The 17,505-nt window shown below is 44.7% G+C and overlaps 1 protein-coding gene across 5 annotated transcripts; it reads right to left on the reverse strand.

The window, feature by feature from the left end:
- Positions 1 to 1,082: 1,082 nt before the first annotated feature.
- Positions 1,083 to 5,769, reverse strand: LOC109744700 (uncharacterized). 5 transcript variants are annotated; one of them, XM_073496278.1, is made up of 11 exons: positions 5,034 to 5,093; positions 4,171 to 4,458; positions 3,919 to 4,063; positions 3,635 to 3,768; positions 3,174 to 3,379; positions 2,776 to 3,057; positions 2,604 to 2,662; positions 2,475 to 2,511; positions 2,162 to 2,384; positions 1,911 to 2,057; positions 1,083 to 1,818 (listed from the first exon to the last, which is right to left on the reverse strand). In XM_073496278.1, the coding sequence occupies exons 2-11, from the start codon at positions 4,216 to 4,218 to the stop codon at positions 1,378 to 1,380; spliced, it is 1,722 nt and encodes a 573-aa protein (XP_073352379.1). In that variant the 5' UTR covers positions 4,219 to 4,458; positions 5,034 to 5,093; the 3' UTR covers positions 1,083 to 1,377. The 5 variants fall into 5 exon arrangements, with proteins under 5 accessions (XP_073352379.1, XP_020159458.1, XP_020159465.1 ...); XM_020303869.4 differs by lacking the exons at positions 4,171 to 4,458; positions 5,034 to 5,093 and adding an exon at positions 5,137 to 5,769; XM_020303876.4 differs by lacking the exon at positions 4,171 to 4,458 and having other exon boundaries at positions 5,034 to 5,124.
- Positions 5,770 to 17,505: the final 11,736 nt, after the last annotated feature.

Below are 17,505 nucleotides of genomic sequence, written 5' to 3' on the forward strand. Positions count from 1 at the left end.
GGCATCGGCATGCAAGACATGGTATGATAGCAAGCAAGCCGCCCTCTTTTGTGCCATCAAGATCATCCTTACGTCTTCATTTGCTATCACTTGCCCATATGCTTGCATGGAAACATTTTGTAGGCATTTCAAGCTTTGGAGGCATTCAAGGTTCAACACAATGGCAAGTGCTTCAACCTCTCCCATTGCTATCGGGTCATCAAGGACGAAGAGAAGTTCAAGGCGCAATATGCCGCCCTCAAGGCACGTTGGGGGAAGAAAGCCGTGGAGGATGTTGGGGAGGGCGAGCCGGCACGGCCGAGGGGGAAGACCAACTCCAAGAAGGAGGACAAGCGAGATGCGGCCACCAACGCCTTGATCGCAAGCGTGGACGGCATGATCAATAAGGACTCAAGGGAGGAGGAGCGCCAGCGTTTCAAGGCGGAGCAAATGGATGCTTTCATGGAGATCCAAAGGAGGAGGCTTGATCTTGACGCCGAGAAGCAAGCCAAGATGTTCGAGCTCGAGGCGGAGAAGCAAGCCAAGATGCTAGAGATCGAGGCCGCCAACGCCAAGACAAAGGCGAAAGAAGTGGCTCTTCAAGCATGATGACCGGGGTGGAGATCATGAAGGTGGATCTCAACACCGTGTCGCCAAGGAAGAGGCCGTGGTTCGAGAAGATGCAGGCCGACATGCTCAAGTTCGACGACGAGTGATCTATGGTGGCGAGGGCCATCTTTTTTGTATGCCGGCAGGTGTGTCGGCATGACCAGGGAGCCGCGATGGCGTGGTCGAACTCAAGTCCCGCCCTTTTTTGTGTGCTGGCATGTGTGTCGGCCGGCTGGCGAGTGCGCCAGCATGAACTGTGGTATTTTCTGAAGCCGGCATTGTATGCCGGCGCTGACATGGTGTCGGCATGAGACATGGCCGCTGGCATGATCGGCCGCGGGCTTTTTTATTTAAAAGCTGAATGCGGACATGAAATGGGTCGGCGCGTTGGGCGCACTGCCGACCCAAATATAAAACTGGGCGGACGCCGGGACAAATGCGCCGTCCGTTTGGGTCGTCCCATTGGAGTTGCTCTAAATAAAATATATGCGTTGTAAGATTATAAATCAGGCCATGATTAAAAAATCTATATACAAACAGTATCATTTTTGCCGGTCATATACAGGATTACACCAATTTCTTCTTTTTCCTCTCCTATACCAAGACTGCATATGTGTATGGCTGGATTCTCCAGACCACGCACGAAAAGAAACCAAACATTTCGCGTCAACGGCGCGCCGGCGATGGATGATCTCTCCGGGATCAGTCTCTCCCGCCGGCTGTATACTCTCTCCCAAACTATCACCTGCAAATAGCAAAGAGCACAGCAAAAAGAATTTGATCTCCCTCTCACGGCCCGACGATCTTCACTCGCACCTTCTTGGCCGGCATCTCGGCGAACTCGGTCTCCGATACCTCCGAGTTGGACGACGACGTGAGGTGCCGCACCGAGTGGCGGTCGTCGCCGGCGTGGCGCGACCCTCCGACGCCGCCGCACGCCGCCGAGGCGAGCACGAGCAGTGCCATGGCCATCGACAGGGCGGCGAGCGCGGCCCACGTCGCCCGCGCGCCGCGGCGCAGCGGCGCGCACTGGTTGCCCACGATGTCCGCGAAGCCGGCCTTCACCAGCTCGCAGCTCACCAGCCGCTCCGTGCCCGGGAAGATGTCCAGCACGTTCTGGATGGAGCTCGTGTAGGTCTGCACCTTGTCGTAGTCGATCGCCGACGAGAGGTCGGCCGGCGCGCAGTTGGCGCCACCGCCCAACTCCGAGCACGTCAGCCTCCTCAGGATCTTCACAACAACAACGTTCAAGATTAGATTTCCTCTCCAGATGCTTTGGTTCTTGGAAGCATTTGCTGCCGCGGGGCTGCTTGTTTGTTTACCTGAGGGATGTCACCAATGGTGGCGGCGCCGGAAGCGCAGTTCTCCGGCCGGTACCGGTACCCCGGCGGCCCGGCGAACGGGTTGCAGATGTAGTCCAGCTGCTTCACGGTGTACTCCGACTTGATCATGTAAATGTTCGAATTCACCTGTCGAAAACATGATTAATTTAGAAACAATCATGCTAACTCTGTCTGCTCTTCTTCTGAACGCAGCTTCAGAGTTTGTTACAGAGTCTGTCTGAATTTGTTACCTGGTCTATGATGTCATGTATGCCTGCACCAACATCGTGCAGGATGACGCTCCCGGACATCTTCTCGCTGCAGGGTATGATGGCGCCCAGCGTGCTGTTCTTGGGGTTCAGCTGGTACTCCTCGAGGGCCGCACACGTGTCGCCGGCGAACTTGTCGAGGAAGTAGTACAGCCCGAAGTACATCCAGAAGAGGACTGTCAGTACCCAGCACAAGGCTATGCACCTGTTGCAAACAGATAACTGTCATCAGAACATGAACTAAAATTGTTCAGCTTATTGTGGTGGATGTCTGAAGTAAATGATATGTACTCACATATAGTACAACTTCTGTAGCCTCAGAGGTCTTCCCACTACAATAAAGAAGCAACGTGTTGATTTCATTTTCAGGTAATATGTAAGAGAATTTATGCCCACTGAGAAACATTTCACCATGATCACTTACCTAGCAAGACAAGGACCGCGACAAGATTCAGCGTCACGGTTAAAATGATGACAAGTTCTCTGAAAATTATCAGCTGTATTAGTTCCCATGATGATTTCGAGGTTTCATAAGATTCAAGAACTAATAATGTAGTATAGTATCTACCATGCTTATCATGTAAAAAGATTCTTACAATGTGTTGATGCCTTTGCTGACCAAGCGCATGTTCTTTTCGGCCTTCGCCTGAATTTCCACGGCTTCAGAGTTCAGTGCCTTTACCGTGGAATTCAGATGATCAAAGGATTGGCTACTAATGTTGTATAGCTTCGATATGTTCTGCATCTTCTCAATGGCTCCTGTGATGTTGTAAATCGTCGCTGTCGCTTCAAGCGCTGTCCTCCCGACGATATCTTTGATGGACTCTGCTCTAGAATGAAATCGTACGGCGCCCTGAAGCGCGATCGCCGATGCAACTCTGCAAATAAAGCGTGGCAGCAGATGAGTCACAACATTTCTACGAAGATTTTTGGGTTTGCAATGGTTGCATATCATGTGAGAATTTGATAGAATTACCGCTGAGCTGAAACTTACATGGCAAAAACTGCAAGAAGAATGATAAGTATGACAGACACAAGATGGCATCTGTCAAGAAAATCATCGATGACACCGTCTCTTTCTCTTTCGTTACTTTTGGCGAAGAAAATCTTCGAGGCAAGAAGGAAGCCCGCAAAAATGATACCAGCAATAAGCCATAATGCACCAATGATGTATCCAGATCTACCTGTAAATATGGTCGACTGAAAAAGTAAACACAGGACAATCAGTTTTAATCGCCGATGGATGCATATGGTTTACCACTCTCACTTTGTTCAGTCAACTCCATCTAACATAAGCTACATCAATGTTACTGCAAAAATGAATGAACATGATACTGCAAAAGCAGTCATTTCTGTTATTAAAAAAAGTAGTTTTGTGAGCAAGTCAGTCTATCTGATTACAGAAAGCAGTGTGTATGGCTCTTCAATTGTATTCAGATAAAGAAGAGAACTTACACTCCAGTAATGATTGTTTGTGATGTTGAACCCTCCCTCATACTTCCTCAAGCCATCAAGAGGATCGATTCTTCTCGTCCTTCTCGAAAGGTCGCTGTGCGATCTGTTCGCCGTCTCCGACAACACCCTACGCACTGATCAACACAGGCAAAACGATCAATTACCTCACAGGCAAACTTTTTTTTTTTGAACACATCAGAGGCACACTTATTTGCATGTTACTGGGAAGGTAAAAAACATTCATAAGCTTTTCATGAGGTGGTAGATGAGGATTATCCACTCACCTGCTCCATTGTGGGGTGAGCCTTGGGATTGTTGTCGTAGAGTGGGTTGGGCCTGAGCTCCCGCGTGCAGACTGCATGTGACGGCCGCAACGCAGCAGAGCAGAAACACTAACCGTCCAAGCCTCCTCGGTTCCATGTCAGCAAGCTGCCATGAGAAAAGCTCCAAGCGTTACCCTCCAATCTCAACCCCGACGTGGGAAGGTAGAAGAAGAAGAAGAAGAAACCAAAAGGCATTCGATCAGAAGAAGAGACCAAAAGCAATGGATCCCAAGAAGATAGAACCCGACTAGATTTCTGCATGTGCGGTGACAATCCGCAGATCAACCTGGCAGTGAGTGAGTGATTTCCATGTCATGTCAGGCTTCTAGTCCGGCTAGGCATGTCAGCTTCGTCTTCCTCGTCGGCCTAATTTCTGGTCTAGTCACGAGAATGTGCAGCACAGATATCTCATCTTCGGCCTGTGCGCGTCAGTTTCTTGCTTTTGCCTAATTTCTGGAGAAAACTGATTTCCTCGCCATATTTTCAACGCCTTGGGTTTGCCTGTGGTGGTGTGGCTAGTTTTAATTACCGGTTTCTGAGTCAGACGAAGAAATTGTGCAGGCTTTGGACATGCCATTAATTCGAGTACTATTACTGCACCGTTCTTCTAGATAACGATGGATCCTGGTCTCGGAGATATGGCAATTTACATGCGAATATTGCAAATCAAAAAAATCATCACGGTTTGTGATTACGAATTTACGATGCCAATCACTGTGCTGATTAAATTTTATACTTACTCAATTACCTGGTGAAAGTGAGAAAAAAAACTAGTGAGAGAAAAGTGCATTGTGCAAGAATGCGCCGGCGTCCTTGAATTTCTTCAGAGAAGCCAAAAATAAGCCAAAAAACATGCAGAGCAAAGGGAGGATCACAAGTAATTCAGAGTCTTTTATCGCTTTCAAGTGGAACCCTTCATCCTCGATCGTGCTGCAACTCTTCATCATACATAGTAATCCTATGCTATGTAAAACCCTCTTGGATTTTTACACCAAACTGACCCAAAAAAGAACAGAGTAACTCCCACCTGAGGTACTAGGAAATAGTAGTACTATCAGAGAAGAAATTCGACTCACCGCCCAAGAACTCAAGAAAAGAGAGGAACTCAACTGGAATCCAAGGGAAAATCAACGAGGAGAACAGAATGAAGATAAACATATCGTATATATATATGCTTACCCCAATCGGAAACTTATCTTCCAGACGCGGCCTCCCTTGCAAGCATATCCTCCTGCTCGTCTTCTCGCCACACCGAGAACTTGTGGAAGCCGAGGCCAACAGAGACGGCAGCACTTGCTCCAAACTAACACCTGTCTTGGGTCTCTCTCGCCATTAATGTCTTCCTCGCAAGACGCAGCCTCCCTCTCCCATCCGTCGTCCGATCCAAACCTCTCCTACTCGGTCTCTCTCCGTCTCTGTCTCAGACAAGGCCGCCTCTGCTTGTGATGTCGCCCCTTTCCATGGCGGCAACGCGCACGGATGAAGGCAAGTATTTTATACGGGATCAATCGGTCAGAAAGGGTTTAAAGGTGGGACTCGCCATACTTTCCTTGGGCATAGAGGAAGATATGAAGTGATGGGTATGGCAGGCGCCGGAGGCAAGGAAGGAAGGAATTTGTGGAGCAGGAGGAGGAGAGGTCGGTCGGTCGGCTAGCGGCAACGTATAAAAGGGTTTGAATTCGGGTCCGCGTAACAACTTTGGCCGAGGAGTTGTTTTCCGTTTCCTTGTTTCTCTCCTTCCTTTCTGCTTCCTCCCTTCCTTCCTTCCTCCCAAGCCGTCTCCGTGTGTGTGTGTGTGTGTGTGTGAAAGCTGACGGGCGCCGGAGACGGGACAGAGTTTGTAGCTCTGCCGGGGTGGGGAGGTTTTGCACGATTGACCTCGCCCTACCCGATATTGGTGGAGTAAGGGACCATAGCCTAGTTTTTTTTCTCCTTCCATTCCAAACGTGCTAGTGCAAAGCAAAAGGATTTCACTATAAATCTGACGCCGTATTTTAAGCATGGCAAATCTAACGTCCCGTGACGACGAATTATATTTTCGCGAGCATGACAATTTTCTTCAGCAAGCATGACACAACCTTGGCATGCTTAATTTTTTGCCAGGATTTGACATGTTTGTTGAAGACAATTGCTATGCTCACGACAATCTCGAACGTCGGATTTGTCATGCTTAAAATATGAATCTGATGTCAGATTTTAACATTACTGAAACAAAAAAGGTTTAAACATCAAATTATTTGTTCAATTCATCGGACCCAATACTCTCAATCGTGGGTATGGACCCTTTTATCACAACCCTTTGTGCAATACGATGTGCTCTCAAGTCTCAAGCAGGAACGTTAATACTAGTAGCGAAACAATGGGGCATGCGTACACAATTTCTGAAACATCCGAGGGCGTGCATTTGAAACTGGGCTGCAGCATAAAGATCGGAAGTAGACGATTCTGCCGTGTTTCTTTCGGCTCAACTTTCCCACTTTTTCTGCTGTGTTCACAACGACTGTGGAGCCTAAATCTAGGAGCTAGTACAAGTATCTTTTTTTTCTTGCGGGGTAGAGGAAAGTATCTGCGTGGGTCACCAAAAGGTCAACTGGGTTTCTTGCGGTGCAGGCATACCTGAACCACTAAACAAGCCTGCAGTTTTCACAAAGCAAGACAAAAATTACTTGAAAAGATGGGGTCTGCATAATATTTAAACTAATCAATTCATTTAGTCGATATAAAGTGATGTCGTGCACCAACACATGTAATCCAACTCTGACCAAATAGATTGTAGAATAAGTTCTTTGGAATGACCATTTCCATTGATTTTCTGCGATGTGAGAATGAAAGATAAGGACCATTTGCATATGGTCCTTACTAGTGACAGTGTATGTGCAATGCATGTGTTTAGCATATAATGCCCACGAAAAAGACGTGATGTGTATCTCAGGAAATATGTGCTCACACATGCAACCGAGAGCAGGGTTCCAGAGAACCATGTGATGGAGTTTTTTTTTTTGCAAATCGTGAATTAACGTTGTAAATTAATAAAATATAATGTGATGGTATTAAAACATCAAGGAGATGTAAAGGAAATCATTTTTTCGCCAAGAAAGAAAGGAAGTCATTTTGTAAAATGTTAAAAGAGTAATTGTGCAATTAAGAGGGTAATTAGGGTGTCAATAATTATAAGGTGCAACATAGGTTCTAACTTTTTCTCATCCAATTGGTCTATTTTTCGCATGGTCTAGATTTATTCGGTCCAACCTAACTCATGGTTCCCGCAAAAAAAAACATAACTCATGTTTGTTTTCCTATACCATCTGATTTCATGGCTTTGTGCATTAAGCTGAATCTTCAGGCCTTGCACAATTTATCCTCTAATAATACAGTTAAGGAAGCATTTGAAACACCAAGCGGCAAGCCTGAGGAAAAAAAACAAGGAAGCATTTGAAAGGAAGGGTGATGTTTTTTAGACAAAGCTGCATGGGACGGCCACATATAGTTGTAGTTTCATCTCGGTGGGTGTATTATTCTACATTTTTTTTCAAAATGAAAATCCATTCATCTGTTCTTTTTCCCCATCGACCGGTACAGCTAAAATGATGCGGCAAATCCATTCATCTGTTCTTTTTCCCCATCGACCGGTACAGCTAAAATGATGCGGCAAGTCATGAACTGAAAAAGACTGTAGTGTTCATCCAAGAATATAGTGCTCTATTGCACTCAATGATGAAAAAGATACGATGGATGGAAAATGCACAAGAACTCCTGGGTGCTCCACCCTCCTATATGAATATCAAATTCAAAAAATACCAGGCAAAATAAAAAAAACTAGAATATTAGGATATCAAACATGGATACCCAATCTACTCCAGTGTGAAGTTTCATGAAAAAATACCAAGAAATGTATCTGTGACGAAGAAAATACAGTTCGACCTGCGATCTACCCAAACAGTTTTTTTTTGTACATTGGAATTTTTTGTCTTTCTTCCTGAGAGTACCGCGAATGTCATTTTTTTCGCGGAACTTCGCACGGGAGTAGATTGCGCATCCAGGTTTGATATCGCAAAATACCATTTTTTGAATTTTCCCCATATTTTTTTGAATTTAATGTTCATATAGGGGGCAGGACCACCTGGGAGCAAAAAATCTACGTCCTACGACAGATGCCATACTGAAATTCCAAAGGAAGCCCACAGACTCCCTATCAGATCTACTCAATCTATAATGCAATCTAGAGGACTCCAAAAAAAACTTGTAGCACATGTTCTCTGTTGACCATAACTCATTAACCCGGCTACCATAGGGAACATAATCTTTTCTAAAATCTATTAAAAAAAGGTATCTGTTTTTCCCTTATCGGTTCATCTGGGCATGAGGAGGTTTGCGTTGAGGGGCGGGGGCGCAGGGCGAGGAGCTAGGTTCAATCAGGCCATCCAATATGCAACATCATTTTAAATGTATTTTCCACTAAAAATGGTTTTGAGCTTAGTTCACTAAACTGTTGACACACGAACACGTCACGTGTACCCTCGACGCCGGGGTGATGCACCATAGCTCACGTTAAAAGAGACCCGACCAGCAACGCGATACGCAAGACAGTCGGCGGGCGCTTTTGCAGACCCGAAACCCCACGCACCCGGGAGGGACCCCTTCAGGGATTGCGGCGGCTATGGGCTGCCCTAGGTCGATTCGCTCGCCCCTAGAGCCTCGAGATTCGCAGCTCTTAAACACGAAGAACAGCGAAGAACGAGAGAGAAAAGCGGTGGAGAGATAAAACGTAGATTGAAAAAGTAGTATATTGATTTGTTCGATTGTGTGTTCTTTCAATCGGCCGTCACCCCCAACATATATAAGAGGCGGCTGGACTTCCCATACAAGCAAAGGATTCATCTAGGTTTTCTTTACAAGAAAATTACATTAATTCACGTCCAGAAACCCTAGTCAAATTCAGATTGGTTTTATCCGAACTTTTCAAAGCTGTTCGGTTTAAACTGGCTGTACCTTGCGGGTCCTTTTTGTGGTGGTAAACGACCTCGGATGGAAACGAGTCCAAAAGCAATTTTGACCGTTTCGACGAGACGAACATCTTTCATGTTGAACGTCTTTTCATCAGAGGTCATCTCGAGGGCCAAATCGCTCGCTTAAAACAGCTAATTATTCACGCAGCTCATCAGACATACCCACATATGTGCCTGGTTCCGGGCGTCATATTTTGCTCGCTGGAGGGCCTCGCTGTGCAGGCTCTAACTTTTGCATACGACCTTGGATTGGGACGATCTTTATATCAAAATCGATCGTTTTGACGAGACGCACAACTTCCATGTAGAACACTTCTCCATCCAAGATCATTTGAATAACCTATTGAGCCCATCTTCAACTTCTCGTTGGATTGACTATCACAGCCTTCATCCCGGCAAGCTTTCCACCCGGGTAAGCTTTCCACACCGGCAAGGTTTGTACCCGGCAAGCTTTTACATCGGCAAGGTTTCACCCCGGCAAGGTTTCTACGCGACAAGCTTTCACATCGGCAAGGTTTCACCCCGGCAAGGTTTCTACCCCGGCAAGGGTTCCTCCCCAGCAAGGTTTCTCCCCCGGCAAGATTTCACACCGGCAAGCTTCCACACCGGCGAGCTTTCTGCGCCGGCGAGCTTTCTGCTCCGGCAAGCTTTCCACGCCGGCAAGCCTTCACACCGGCAAGGTTTTACCCCGGCAAGGTTTTCATTCAGCCGGCAAAGGCCAAATAACTCATGCGACCCATCAGACATCACCTAGGTGGGTGTCTGGTCCCTCGCGTCACTTTTTCACTCAGGGCCGGCCCGCGAAGTGTTGCCTCTAACTTTTGCATACGAACCCGGATTCTTGACCATGCCAAAACCTGGTGTCAACACATGCCCCCATGTTTTTCGGCAAAGCTTGTGTGCCGAAAAATAACTTGTATTGTGTTTGTTCTAAGGACGATGTCAACACTCCATCGGCCATTTATTTTTCTTATGGCGATAATTATGTATCGACCATTGCCTATTTAGGCTTCTTGCCACACACTCGGGTGGTATTTCTTCAAGTATTTGCCATTGAGAGCTCTAGGTAACAATGCCCCTTGTACGGATTCCACCAAATATGAGTTTCCGGGAACTACTCTTGTAATCCTAAAAGGACCTTCCCAACTTGGAGACCACTTCCCGAATTTTTTATCTCTTGAGCCAATCGGCAGAATCACTTTCCAGACGAGATCACCAACTTGAAAATTCTTCAACTTAACTTTCTTATTGTAAGCTCTTGCTACCCTCAACTTGTCCCTCTCTATGGCCTTCAAAGCAGCCAAACGTTTATCGACAACCTCATCAATATTGTCCATCATCAAGTTATAAAAGTCTACTGCCGATAAATCATTTTTTTGGCTATTCTCAAAGCATTCAAATTTACTTCCACTGGTAAAACAGCCTCTTGACCATATACTAGCTCATATGGAGTCACTTTCGTAGCACCATGCCTTGAGATTCTATGTGCCCATAATGCTGCAGACAACAACTCATGCCATCTCCTCGGATTATCCTCAATTTTCTTCTTGATGAGTTTGATTAAAATTTTATTGCTAGACTCAGCTTGTCCATTGGCTTGGGCATAATATGGAGAGGAATTGAGCAACTTTATGTTATAAGATTCGGCAAATTCTCTGACTTGGTGTGACATGAAGGATGAGCCTTGATCTATAGTCAACGTTTGAGGAATGTCGAATCTATGAATAAGGTGCTCGGTTATGAATTTAATTACCTCTGTATGTGTCATGTTCTTGAGAGGTACCGCTTCAGACCATTTGGTGAAATAATCGGTTGCTACTAATACGAACCGCTGCCCCTTTGATGAAGACGGATGAATTTGTCCAATAAAGTCTAAACCCCATCCTCTGAAAGGCCACGGCTTGATAATGGGATGTAACATAGCAGCAGGAGCCAACTGAATATCACCAAATTTTTGACATGCTTCACATCCTTTATAATATCTGAAGCAATCATTAATCATAGTCGGCCAATAAAACCCAGCACGTCGTAGTAACCATTTCATCTTGGGAGCCGACTGATGAGTGCCACAAATACCTTCGTGTACCTCTCCCATAGCAATTCTCGCTTGGTCCTCGTCCAAGCACTTTAAAAGAACATCATCAACCGTTCGGCGATAGAGACCATCATCTCTCATTGTGTATTTGAAAGTCATACGCCGAACAGCCCTGTCCACCCTTCTACTAGGATCACACAAATAATCAATGATGGGTTTCCTCCAGTCTTGATTTTCTCCTGCATTGAATATTTCATTAGTGGCCGAAACGGTGGGCTCCGGTTTGGCCTCCCCTATGTTGGCAAGACTAGACATCGGCTTTTCAGAAATATGAAACATGCCACGATCAACATGATAGCCGGATGCTTGTTGTGCCAAATCATTTGCTTTCCAATTGTCATGTCTAGATATATGAGCAATGCTAAAATAATCCAAAGTAGAAATTATATCTAGACATTTATCAAAATAAACATTAAGTTATTCGTCAAAGCATTGAAAGACTTTGGATATTTGTTGCACTACTAATAACGAATCACCATAAGCCTCAATATGTGTAACACCTATAGCAAGTAACATCTCTAGGCCGAATAACAATGCTTCATATTCGGCTTGATTGTTTGTACAAAAATATTCTAAACGGCATGAGGCTTCAAAAACAGCACCATGAGGAGATATGTAAACAATACCAACACCTTAGCCATTGCTACAAACTGAACCATCAAAATATAATGTCCACGGTACTAATGAGACAAGGTTTATATCAATGTCATGCTTGTCATCAATCCGATGTTCAACAATAAAATTAGCAACGATTTGGCCTTTCATGGATTTTAGAGATTCATAAGCCAAATCATATTCAATCAAAGCATAAGCCCACTTGCCAATTCTACCGCTAAGAATTGGCCTATGCAGCATGTACTTAATGACATCGGTTTGACAAGCTACTACGCAAGCACTCGGCACTAAATAATGTCTCAATTTTGTGCAAGCATAATATAAACATAGACATAATTTTTCTATAAATGTATACCTTGTCTCGGCGTCCAATAAGCGGCGGCTCAAATAAGTGATGGCATGCTCTTTTCCTTCGGTTTCTTGAGTCAGAACAGCACCAATAACTCCTTCCTCTGCTGCAATGTAAAGCCTGAAGGGTTCCCTATGCTTGGGTGCTTTCATCACCGGAGGAGTGCACAGATAATTCTTGATCATATCAAATGCCTCTTGTTGTTTTGCCCCCAAGTGAAATCAGCATCATTCTTTAACCGAAGGATAGGAGTAAACGCATCAACCTTCCCTGACAGATTAGCTATGAACCTCCTCAAGTAATTGACCTTGCCAAGGAACTTTTGCATATCTCTCTTGCATGTTGGAGCCTCCACTTTCTGTATGGCCTCTATCTTTTTGGGATCAATCTCTATGCCATCTTCATGGATAATGAAACCCAAAACTTACCAGCTGACACGCCGAATGCACACTTCAGAGGATTCATCTTCAGTCCATACTTTTTCATTCTTTCAAAAGCTAAACGCAAATCGGCCAAATGAGACTCAAAAGCGCCCGATTTGACAACAATATCATCAATATAAACTTCAAGTATGACACCGAGTAAATCATGAAAAATCAAATTCATAGCCCTTTGATATGTGGCGCCAGTATTTTTTAATCCGAATGTCATCACTGTCCACTCGAATAAACCAAGAAAACCAGGGCAACGAAAAGTTGTCTTGGACATGTCCTCTTCGGCCATAAAAATTTGATTGTATTCGGCATTACCATCTAGAAAGCTAATAACCTTATGTCCAGAAGCATCATTAATAAGCATATCGGCTATTGGCATGGGATAGTCATCTTTGGGCGTAGCCCTATTCAAATCTCTGAAGTCAATGCACACCCTCAACTTGCCAGATCCTTTCTTCTCCACTGGGACAATGTTAGAAATCCACTCAGCATACCTGCAAGGTCTAATAAAATTAGCTTTAAGCAAACGACCGATCTCTTCCTTGATCCGGTCATATGTTTTTGGATTAAACTTTCTGGCCGATTGTTTATATGGTCTAAAACCAGCCTTTATAGGTAACCGATGCTCCACTAGCTCTCGGCTTAAACCTGGCATCTCATGATATTCCATGCAAAGCAACAAACATATTCTTTCAACAGCTTGATCAACTTAGCTTTATGATCGGCTCTTAAATTTGCATTTACAAATGTCGGCCTAGGAGTTGAAACATCTCCTATATCTATCTCTTCTAATGGATCGGCCGATGTAAAACCTTGTCCTAATTTATCCATATCATCTAACTCTTCTATGGACTCATACATATCGTTCTCATTGGACCGATATTCTACAAGTCGCTTTTGTAACCACTCTGAGTTAGGATCCATTTAAACATATCATACCTTGGAGCCGATTGCATTCAGTCGGCTTTAAAGAGACGGGCACGAAACCATTCTTGGTCGCGCTGAGAAAATCGAACTCTAACAAGTCATGTCCCGTCAAGCAAGTAGCATTTGGGTGTTGCCAATCCACCGATGCCTCGGCCAAAGCAACACAGGCCGAGGTATCCGCATGAATGACTTCCACTTCATCATCAACGCACTGGATCAAAAACTGGTGCATAGTGGATCGCACACACTGGTTTGCATGAACCCAATCACGGCCTAGTATGACGTTGTAGTTACCTTGCACCTCAGCGACAAAGAATGCAGTAGCCAAAGTTTTGCTTCCGACTGTAAGCTCCACATACATCACACCTTTGGCTTCAGTTTTCTCTTTGCCTTCAAATCCATTGAGCACCATATTCGTCTTTATCAGCTCTTCACCAGGCAGACCCAATTTCTTGAAGACCGAATAGGGCATAAGAGTTACTACAGCACCACCATCAACAAGCATTCGACTGAGTGGCGGTCCGTTGATATGACCTCTGAGATACAATGGTTTCAAATGTGTCACTGGATCTTTTGGTTTCTCGAATATTGCGTTTTTAGGGCCAAAATCCAGTTGAGCCACCTCCCCTTCCTCATCTACAGCACGAAACTCAGCGGGTAAGTAATACACCATATTAATATCCATACCTTCATGAACTGGTGTAGAATCATAATCTAACATATCCTCCTCTTCCCATAGTGTATCCACCGATTCTGAAATTTGTTCGAGCGAAGAGGAAGCAATAGGTAACGCAGACGATGCAATGATTACATCATCCTCTTTTGGTGGTGTAGGTGCTGCTGTGATAGGTGTAGAAGCCACTGCATCTTGTATTTGTTTAGGCCTCCACACTTGTTTTGTAGGCACCATGGGCCGAGTGTCATTGAACAACTTATCCCTTTGCTTCTCGGCCTCTTGTTCTGTCATCTCTTGGCTCCTTAACCTCTGTAGTTTCCTCTTTTGTGTCTTTGTTAGCCCTGGAGGACACCACTTTGGCTGAGTGTATTTAGGATCTCTCGTCTTTACTTGGCCAGTGCTTGCTTCATGGTCATTAGCCGAGTCCTTTGGCGCGATAGCAAGTATCGGCTCAGTCGGATTGTTATGCATAATCGGCTGCTGTATGGTGAATGTTTTGGTGCCCAAGATGAGTGGTTTGACATTGATTTTTCCTTGCCTTTGCTTGACTCGACCGTTGCAGCACTCGGCGACTTAACACGCCATTCTTGCTTGCTGACCCTTTTTTGATTATCTTGCACTGGCCGATTGACACCATTGTTCAAACGGCCTCGTGTGGGATAAGAAAGTCTCTCATGCACGGGCCTCCTTGGTTCTGCCCAACCAGGATGAAAAGCATAAGGGGCCATTAGGGGCTGCCACCATCCTCCATTGAAGTCTCCCATGTAGTATGGCACATAGGGGGGTGGCGGCATCCATGGTCCCAGCGCCCATGACCCATATGGCCTTGCACGATGCTGAAATTCTTCCCGAGGAGGTGACCTTGAGCGCTTCAAATTTGATGACCGGTTAGAGCTAGAACTGGCTACATGATTGGCATACTTGGACAACAACATATCAAAAGTTGGCTTGATTCTCTTGCGCTGCACTTTTGCTTCATTCCTCTTCCACTCGCCAACTTCTGGACTCTTGGGTTTGACAAATTTAACTCGAGTATTTTCTTGCACTTGCGGTTGCCCCCCGAGTGTAGGATTCTTGATGGTGACTTTGATCACTTCCTTGCCATCGGGCTGCTTATCAAGCACAACATGTCTCCCCAAGACCTTGCTACCCTCCTTGTCTTTCCTAGGCTCACCAACAATGACATTAGTTTTATTAGCAGATTCAGCTACCTCCGGCTGAATGAGTAGCTTCTTCCGCTCCAAATCCATGGTATTCATTGGAAAAGGCTGTTTATCAACTTGCATCTGAGAAAAGTTCAATCGTCCATCATTAATGGTCGATTGTATATGTCGTCGAAAAACATTGCAATCATTAGTAGCATGAGAAAAAGAATTATGATACTTGCAATAAGCGCGCTGTTTCAGCTCTTCAAACGGCGGTAAAGTATGAGATATTCTAATAATCTTAGCATGCGGCAAAGCATCAAATATTCTATCACACTTAGCAATGTTAAAAGTAAACTTCATCTCTTCATCATGATTCTTATGAATCGGTTTCAGATCATTGCAAGTAAAGGGTTTGGCTTTAGATGGCCAAACAAATTCAGTAGCAAAAACATCACCCTCATTGTCCGAGTGATCACTATCGTATTCGACCATATTCATCTTTAGACGATCGGCTTTGTATCTATGCTCTTCTTTGAGATCTTTGCTTCGGCTTTCCTGAGCCAAAGCCCTTTGTAAGACTTGGTTGATATTTAAGAACTCACAACCTTCTAGCTTTTCTCTAATGGGAGTTCTCAAACCACTCAGCACTAAGTCCGCCAAGTCCCTCTCGGTTATCACCAAATTAAAACATCGGTTTTTTGTTTCTCTGAATCTCTTGACGTAATCGAAGACTGATTCATCATGCTTCTGTTTAACCAATGTTAGATGTGACAACTTGAGTTCATTGTCGCCGCTATAAAAGTGATCATGTGCTCTAGCTGTGACCAAACTCGAATAGAACCATGTGGTAAAGAAGAAAACCATGAAAATGCGGTACCAGTTAATGATAAAGGAAATAAACGCACTTTCAATTCATTTAATGAGCCTGCCTCACCCAGTTGTGTTAAGTATTGACTAACATCCTCCCATGTGGTTTTTGTGCCCTCTCCATTGAACTTAACAAAATCTGGAATCTTATATCCCGGAGGGTACTGGATGGCATCAAAGTACTCGGGGTACGGCTTTTGGTAAATCCTATTCCGAGGTAACTCAACTCCAAAATTCTCTTGAAGCATCTTAGCCATCTCCTCTCTAAGATTAGCTAGACCATCATCCATAGTGGACAATGAGCTTGTGGCAGTGGCGTAGGAGGAGTAAGGTTACTAGCTGTAGGTAGGAATTGTGGCATATATGTCGACCCATAATTTGGTAGTGGTCGAGTGGTTGTAGCTGTAGGTAGGATTTGGTTCGGCATTGCCACCGAACCTGGCATGCTCATGATAGGATTAATGGGTGCAGCCACAATCTGATTTGTTTGGGTAGGATAATAAGTCATCGGCATGGGAGGCGCCGATGAGATAGGTAAAGTCAGATTAGGGTTTTGCACACTAGCAGCTACTGAAGGAAATATGCCCTAGAGGCAATAATAAAGTTATTATTTATTTCCTTATTTCATGATAAATGTTTATTATTCATGCTAGAATTGTATTAAACGGAAACATAATACATGTGTGAATACATAGACAAACAGAGTGTCACTAGTATGCCTCTACTTGACTAGCTCGTTAATCGAAGACGGTTGAGTTTCCTAGCCATGGACATGAGTTGTCATTTGATTAACGGGATCACATCATTAGGAGAATGATGTGATTGACTTGACCCATTCCGTTAGCTTAGCACTTGATCATTTAGTATGTTGCTATTGCTTTCTTCATGACTTATACATGTTCCTATGACCATGAGATTATGCAACTCCCGTTTACCGGAGGAACACTTTGTGTGCTACCAAACGTCACAACGTAACTGGGTGATTATAAAGGTGCTCTACAGGTGTCTCCGAAGGTACTTGCTGGGTTGGTGTATTTCGAGATTAGGATTCGTCACTCCGATCGTCGGAGAGGTATCTCTGGGCCCACTCGGTAATGCACATCATTATAAGCCTTGCAAGCATTGTAACTAATGAGTTAGTTGCGGGATGATGTATTACAGAACGAGTAAAGAGACTTGCCGGTAACGAGATTGAACTAGGTATTGAGATACCGACGATCGAACCTTGGGCAAGTAACATACCGATGACAAAGGGAACAACGTATGTCGTTATGCGGTTTGACTGATAAAGATCTTCGTAGAATATGTGGGAGCCAATATGAGCATCCAGGCTCCGCTATTGGTTATTGGCCGGAGACGTGTCTCGGTCATGTCTACATAGTTCTCGAACCCGTAGGGTCCGCACACTTAAAGTTTCGGTGACGATTGTAT

Source organism: Aegilops tauschii, chromosome 4, assembly GCF_002575655.3.
Source record: "Aegilops tauschii subsp. strangulata cultivar AL8/78 chromosome 4, Aet v6.0, whole genome shotgun sequence".
Taxonomy (NCBI): Eukaryota; Viridiplantae; Streptophyta; class Magnoliopsida; order Poales; family Poaceae; genus Aegilops; species Aegilops tauschii.